This window comes from Acipenser ruthenus, chromosome 1 (genome assembly GCF_902713425.1).
Source record: "Acipenser ruthenus chromosome 1, fAciRut3.2 maternal haplotype, whole genome shotgun sequence".
NCBI lineage: Eukaryota > Metazoa > Chordata > Actinopteri > Acipenseriformes > Acipenseridae > Acipenser > Acipenser ruthenus.
The window spans coordinates 70,741,944-70,750,079 of NC_081189.1; the positions used below are offsets into that span (position 1 = coordinate 70,741,944).

Below are 8,136 nucleotides of genomic sequence, written 5' to 3' on the forward strand. Positions count from 1 at the left end.
CGGCAGAGAAAGGGAAATATTTTGAAGTATTAATTCAGGAACACATAAAAAAAAAAAAAAAAAATGGTTCACCTTAGTTTGCAATTGGGGATTTCTATACTTGTGTATTTAATTAAATCCTTTTTTTCTTTACAAAATGAGAACTAATCTTTAGGGTATTTAAGAGATATTTTTAGTTTGTTTTGTTTTTGTAATTTCAGATAATAGGAGTTGAAAGTCTGTACACACTTTAAAAATATGCAGCATTTTATATATATATATATATATATATATATATATATATATATATATATATAAAACCTGAATTTTAGCTTGTTTAACTTCTCTTAAGAAGGAAAGGCCATTTAACAGTGTATCTACAGTAAAACTATACTGGAACATTGGTTGAAATTGCTCCCTACCGAACCACAGCACTGCCCCGACACAGTCCTGCACGTCATTTTAACCTATTCATTTAGTTGAATTGAGTTGTTCTTAGTAGGAAACACACAAACTCCCCAAATAAACTACAGCCTTGTAATGGACTCCAAAAAGTGTCTCTTGTTGATATTTTCTTTGTATATATGTTAATTAGAATAGGGTGGCTCCACTGGCTGTGCTCCCTGTGACTGTGTGAAAATGATCCCAGTGAGTAAAACAATAATGGAGCAGATGGAGTCCAGTGTTGCCTCTTCATCCCTTGACTGACTGTGATGTGTTCCAGGGCCATTCGTCAGTGTTCTCCTGTCACGGCTGGAGAACATGCTGGAGAACTCCTTGCATGTCAACCTGCTGCTCACTGAGATCATAGCTCAGCTGGCTGCCTATCCACAGCCACTGTTGCGCTCCTTCCTCCTCAACACCAACATGGTCTTCCAGCCCAGCGTTCGCTCCCTCTACCAGGTACTGCTGCTGTCAGATGGGCCGGGGGCGCCATTTACTGTGGTTATCAAGGCTGGCTGAATCCGCATCCAAGATCTTTGTTCATGGTGTAAATTGTAGCGAGATGTTCTCGGTGCACTTTCACTCACCATTTACTGATGGGTGAAATATATATTTTTTTTGGTGCCCAGGTGCAAATCTAGAACTAATTTGTGGATTGGCTCCAGTTTACCTTCAGATGCTTTATTTGTGAAGCAAAAAGCACGACCCCAGCAGAATACTTGACTGTCAGACAACAAAATCTTCATGAATCTCACTAGTGACCCCCTTATTAACCCTATCAAATACAATAAAGAGAGCAGAGTTATTATTAAAAGCTGTATTTCTAGCAATGTGAAATGATAAAGCAGTCATTTTCTCACGAGTCATGTTAACAGTTCAAATATATCTTTATTTTCAATATTTAAAATGGCTGGAAAGCATAATCCCACTGTGCATAATGCAACATGTAGGCTTTTTTCCCCTCGCCATCGCAACACTGTCTAGGACATAGGTGCTTATTCGACTGATTTATTCCTAAGTAGAGGTAGGATGTGTTTTATCCGCTTGTTAACGCTTGTTAAACAACTTTCTGGTCATCTGCGAACTCACATTTCAGTAAAACAAAGCAAAGTGCTTAGCTCATGCCATAGGCTCTCATTTTCAGCTGCAATTGGAGGCTTGAAGAACTAACCAGACTTTGCAGTCTGTTTTACTTAAATGCCATTGTCATATTTATGGGGTTTAATTCTGTAATTCTGCTGCAGCTGTATACCATATCCTGGTCTGCTATACAAGCTAGGAGGCTGTCACCTGAAGTTCTTACTGTGTGTTTTACTTGACTCTGTTAAATTAGTTTTAAACACTGTTTTCTTACCTCTCATTAGCTCTATTAAGGGAAATTGAGTTTTTAAAAAAAATTAATTCAAGATACAGTAGAACCTGTCATATCCGATCCTGTAAGATACAAACCCCTCTATTAACCGATGGACCTCTGGCATGTGCCATTTACACAATGTAGTATAACAACTCCCTCCGAGATACAATATTTTTACATATCCATTCGACCCCTAGAACCAATTGAATCAGCTATGACGGGTTCTACTTTATCCAAAAACAACATACCGGTAGATGAATTGCTGCATCTTTAGGTCACATGGTCTGACTGCTGCTATTAGTACGTTTGTGCGTCATCAGGAGCTTTCCGTCTTTAGCATTGTCTTAGAGATATTTGCACATTGCAAATTAAAGTAAAAAAGTACAAGCAGAGAATCAAAAGATCTTTAACAGAGAATAGGCATACTGACAGACCCGCACACAGCAGTGCACTTTTATAAGAAGTATTACTGAATTTGATTAAGTTCTGGAACCTCAATTAGCACCCATCTTGGACTATCTAACACTACTATTCCAAGATTAGTTATAAGCAGAGTCTGTGAAACCAGAAATCAGTGTTGTAAAGAAGCTAGCATGCTTGGGACACACAAGAGAAACTATATGCTTTGCATTCCCCAGGTGCTTGCAGCTGTAAAGAACCAAATTGAGCAGATTGCTGCTACCAAGAAAGACATCCCCGCCCTGGTGACAGAAGCCCAGCAATACTTCCTCTCGAGAGATGACAGCAAAGGTTCGCTTTATTTCACTTTCAGAAACAATGGCGCACGTTGTAAAAACAATGACTATTGCCTAAGTGCTACGGAAGTTACAGATTGTGATAATTACTTCATGTTGAAACATTTAAAGAATTTCACTAATTTCTTTTTAGTACTTCTTATGATTGATTATGATTGTATTCAGAACAATAAACATTCTGACTCCTGCAGATGTGGTTCAGGATCCCCTTCGTGCAGAGAACGGGCAGTGGGTTCAAGATGGCGGAGCAAATCGTGCGCAACTGCTCCCTAGCAACAGGTTGAAGAAAGCACCACCCCTTCCAAAGATTCCATCCCAGATGAGGAATGTTGTTTTTGCAACTGTACTCTATACAGAATTTTTAAAAGAACTGGCTGCCGTCGCACAGGAACACACAATTGTATCATACATATCGACAGAAAAATAGGTGGTTTTTGTGGGGTTTTTTTTTTACCTTTGGTTTGTTTTACACTTTTTAAATGACTTAAAATATATTTTATATTTCCTGTTCCTGGCACTACTTGATAAAGAAGAGGATGTAAACATTTTGTTTGGGGAGAGGGCTACTGTGTTTTAATATCATTAGGTATGTTTGTAAATACAGCGGTTATTCCCTGATCAAGTGAAAATGGTTGGTCAGCTCCCAATAGCCATAACGACTTTGAAAAAACACAACAAATGTTCTGTAAGTATAGAGTCCATTATTTGGTGGACACCTTTTAGCTTTAAATAGGATTTTATTTATGGAGGTTTGGTTACGGAAAATATTAACCACCTTAGCTACTCATGTGCAATCACTGGTTGACATTTGAAAACCAAGAGTCTAGGTCTAGGTCTATAATAAAAGAAAATAAGGTTGATAAAGGTATTACAATCACTCACTGTAAACTAAACCACACCAGTTATTGTTTATCTGACAACTGCTGGTGAAAATAAATGTTCTGGAACTAAGTGGGTTATATATATATATATATATATATATATATATATATATATATATATATATACTGCTAATGCCTTAACTCTTATTGAAGGAGATTGTGGTTATTAATTGTTACAGCTGTTTCTGCTATAATAATGTAAGTTTTTTTTTTTTTTTTGGATTTCATAGTGTATGCACTAGGCTTACTTTAGTACTATTTGTACATTGTAAAAAAAACAGTTTCTATACAAGTTGTATGTAGTGCTATTGGGGACAGATTTTTACAATAATATTTAATATCTTAGTTGGCAAAGGGTATTTAAGTATTGTATAGAGGTCATCAAATATGTTTTAAATTTTTATAAAAATAAAAAATGAATCCAATATGTAAAGTTTTTTGGTCTTTCACTGTTTTTTTTTTTTTTAAATATTAATTCATGTGGGAAAAATGTGTAACTAAGAATTTTTACTGTGGGTAAGAATCCTGTTTATTACTGCTATATGTATGTATGTATTTTATTATTTTATTTGTTAGCAGACGCCCTTATCCAGGACGACTTACAGTCGTAAACAAAAATACATTTCAAGAATCACAGTACAAGTATTAATACAATTAAGAGCAAGATAAAATACAATGACTTCGGTTCTAGCAAGTACAAAGTATGACAAAATACGATTCAATAACAGAGCAGATGAGTGGCAGTGATAGTTACATCAGGATATAATTAAATACAAAATACTACTGATTAAATAACACTTGTGACAGATTACAGTACTCTAAAGTACAGGATTAAATGCAGTAAAATATGGAGCAGATAAGAGCAAGTAAAGCGCATTAAGGAAGAGTGATAAAGTGTCCAGAGGGAAAAGAGGATTTCTACAGGTGCTGTCTGAAGAGGTGAGTCTTGAGGAGGCACCGGATGGTGGTCAGGGACTGGGCAGTCCTGACATCTCTAGGAAGGTCATTCCACCACTGCGGGGCGAGGGTGGAGAAGGAGCGGGCTCTGGAGGCAGGGGAGTGTAGAGGAGGTACAGCCAGTCTTCTAGTGCAGGAGGAGCGGAGAGGTCGAGTGGGGGTGTTGGGAGAGATGAGGGTCTGGAGGTAGCTGGGTGCAGTCTGGTCAAGGCATCTGTAGGCGAGTACAAGAGTCTTGAACTGGATGCGAGCGGTGATCGGGAGCCAGTGGAGTGAGCGGAGCAGGTGGAGTTGCGTGGGAGAAGCGAGGCATAGATATGTAGGGCTGGATTGCTTCATACATTAACAATGGAATACAAAGTTTTTTCCATTCTAGCCCAGTTCAGTTGCTTGCAGACACCCTGCCCTGCATGTTATGTGTCTAGTAGGTATGCGCAAAGAAAACCAAACTCCCCAAAAGGTATTTGTATTGAAAACACACAAAACAAATCAAGAAAGTGCTATTAACATCTGTCCTTAATATATGTAACAGATTGATCTGGTTGTACAGAAAATAGATTCTCGTACATTTGCCTGGTCATGTATAAATTGCACTAGAATCAAAAGTAATGAATAACACCTGAAATGGGATTGTTTTCTTTGCACACCCCAAATGTTCAGATTGGTCCTGTGACACTTGTCTGTAGTCTTTCTGAGGAGCCACAACCTGGATGGTCATGGAGGCTGAGATGGCTCCCTTTACAAGGGCGATTCTCCCAGCACAGACATAAGGAACACTGGAGTGCAATTTGGGTAAACAAGCACTGCTACTTTGTGTGTCAGCAAACAAGTTGGCATAGAATGCTTCCAGTTGTGAGCAATAACATTTAAGAATAAATCGAATTAAAAAATGACATGATTTTAAAAGGTGTTTGGGACATTACAACATGATTATAACAAAAGCAACAGCATATTTATGTTGCCTTTTTATCTTTATGGAACAGAACTTCCTGACATTGTTTAACTTCTAATTATCATTTTGCACGGCTTACTGTTAAACTGAATCAAGACAATGACACTTTCCTTTTTGTGAAAGCTTCAAAGGAACATTACTTATTAAACCAACACATTCTGTTAAGCTTTGGAATCAACCAATTTGCTTCATGAACTTTTACAAATGAGGTGTTTTTATTCAGTAAAAAAAAAAAAAAAAAGTGTAATTTGAGTTTTATTTTTTTTCCCTATAGAAATACGGTACAATAGAGTACAATGTTAAAATTGTACCTACTAATACCTACATATAGTTCATGGGCTCTGTTCACTGCAAAAAGCTTTCGGTGTAGCCTTGGAGGATGTACTGTGTACATCATGGCTCGGATATATTCACTCATCTTTATATATTCACTCATCTAAGGAGGTGGTCTAATGGTTAAAGAAACGGGCTTGTAACCAGGAGGTCCCCGGTTCAAATCCCACCTCAGCCACTGACTCATCGTGTGACCCTGAGCAAGTCATTTAACCTCCTTGTGCTCCGTCTTTCGGGTGAGACGTAGTTGTAAGTGACTCTGCAGCTGATGCATAGTTCACACACCCTAGTCTCTGTAAGTCGCCTTGGATAAAGGCGTCTGCTAAATAAACAAATAATAATAATCTTTAATTACATTTCTCTTCTACCCTTCATCAGACTTGCATGGTCATTTCTTATGGTTCAGGTGATAGAAACAGAATAGATAAAGATATTTGGATTCTTGCTTACTACAGATGCTAATTATATAATAACTGGAACAAGAGGTCATTATTTACTTATTTAACAACTAAACCAAAAAAAAAAAATCAGAATCTCGTGTCCAATACACAAAATAGTGCCATTTATTACTAAATGCTTATGTATTTGACTCATGCACATCATGGTGATCCAAATCTGTAACAGCTAATGGGTTCAAGAAACACAACTAATTACTTATACCATCTTACCAGCCATCTAGTAGAACCAGCACAGCACCTGCATATTTAGAAGAAACACATGTGTTCATTAAACTATACATCTATATATATTTATTATCACAGCTTTAATATTTAACTTGTTCAGCCACTTTCCAAACTTGTCCATGTGATTGCTGTTAAACTGATATAATCTCAAAACATGGTGTCCAACCGAGAGAAACATATGCTGACCAGTGTTGGTTTAGGACTTAAAAGTCTTATCCAAAGTTGTATTATGGCACAATTTAATACTGTCATCTTAGAAAAAAAAAAAATTAAAAAGGCCCTTACCATTGTTCTTGGCAGACTGATGATTGTGAAGCTTTTTAGAGGTCAGTCCTTGACAGCCGTCGTTTTCCCTGATCACTTGCTTCTGACACATAGTTTATTCTAATTATACAAATCAAACAGCTAACTGCTCTGGGTCTTATATATTGTCCAGGCAATACTTTATTCCTTTATAACAGGGGAGTCCAATCCTGGTCCTGGAGGGCCAGTGTCCCTCCTGGTTTTTGTTTCAACTGTGCCCTAAATTACTTAATTAGAACAATAATTGGTAATAATTGGTGCAATTAAGTAATTTAGGACACAGTTGGAACAAAAACCAGGAGGGACACCAGCCCTCCATGACCAGGATTGGACACCCCTGCTTTATAGCATTCTTAATAGAGGTCAGATAGTGCAGTACAACTTTATAATCCCTTTTACACGCTTCTTAAGCCCCTTTCACACTGGGGTGTTTTACCCGGGTCGTGACCTGGTGTCATGCGGGATGGCTATGTGATTTCACACTGCTTTTTGAAGAAGCAGGGTCGACCTGGGTGATAGAAGCAAGTACACAATGCATCGGAAGCAGCAACGTTCACATGACCACCCTTCCATCTGTTCCACCTGCTGCAATCTGGTTCATGGTATCTCAATCAACAAAAAAAATGGCTAAACAGAAAAATTACAGGTTAAATCTTCACACAGGCGTGGCTCATTGTTACTTCGTCCACTTCCGAACGGCCATCGTGCATTTTGTCTCGCTCGAGCCGGGTAAAACCCACATCCTGAGGTGGGTCGCTGCTGAGCCGGGTACGTGGTTTCACACTACGCGGGATGGTGACCCGAGTAGCCAGAAGAAGCACCAGTGTGAAAGGGGCTTTACCGAGTTGTTAACTTTCTCAAGTTAACACTGAGAATAACAACTTAAAGAATTAGTGAACACCCTGCTGCATCCTGCCTCCAATGTATAAACAGTGTCTTGATGCATTGTACACCGATGTACTTAATATTGTCAATATACATGATAGTTACACCACCAAACAATTGTTCACACAAAAAGTTTAAACATTATGTATTTTATTTTGCATAGAGCACAGACACTTCACTCTAATCACCCATTGTCTCTCTATTACATTTAATACTGATAACGCTAATGTACCACTACCCCTCCAACATGAGTCAGTCTGTTTCCATGCCAATAATCCTACTTAACCGTTTGGAAGACTGACACAAATCCTTTCTGTTTTGTCAAAAAGTAAAAGTCAAGCAATAAAGCACCAAGATTTTTTTTTTGTGTTGGTTATACTCCCCTTTCATTGATGGCCACAGCTTCGCTCCTACTGCACAGCAGCCCACATCTTGATCGACGCTTGGCAGCTTATCTTTCCCACGATTGGCAACATAGTGTCTTCCTGCAGTGGAAGACTGCGTCACGGTTGGATACACACTGTTTTCCCCACTGCAGCAGACAGTGCTATATCTGCCCAGAGCAATAAACAACACTCTTAACACAAAACACAAATGCACCTAAGTGTCA

The 8,136-nt window shown here is 38.3% G+C and overlaps 1 protein-coding gene across 7 annotated transcripts in view; it reads left to right on the top strand.

Annotated features, from left to right (window-relative positions):
- Window positions 1-3,840, top strand: part of LOC117421401 (FHF complex subunit HOOK-interacting protein 1A-like) — a 51,202-nt gene extending 47,362 nt beyond the window's left edge. For all 7 annotated transcript variants that reach the window (XM_034035780.3, XM_034035775.3, XM_059028812.1 and 4 more), the window contains 3 exons: window positions 704-882; window positions 2,416-2,527; window positions 2,724-3,840. In XM_034035780.3, coding sequence (XP_033891671.3) covers window positions 704-882; window positions 2,416-2,527; window positions 2,724-2,959 — 527 coding nt within the window. In that variant the 3' untranslated portion in view covers window positions 2,960-3,840. The remainder of the gene's footprint in view (window positions 1-703; window positions 883-2,415; window positions 2,528-2,723) is intronic.
- Window positions 3,841-8,136: the final 4,296 nt, after the last annotated feature.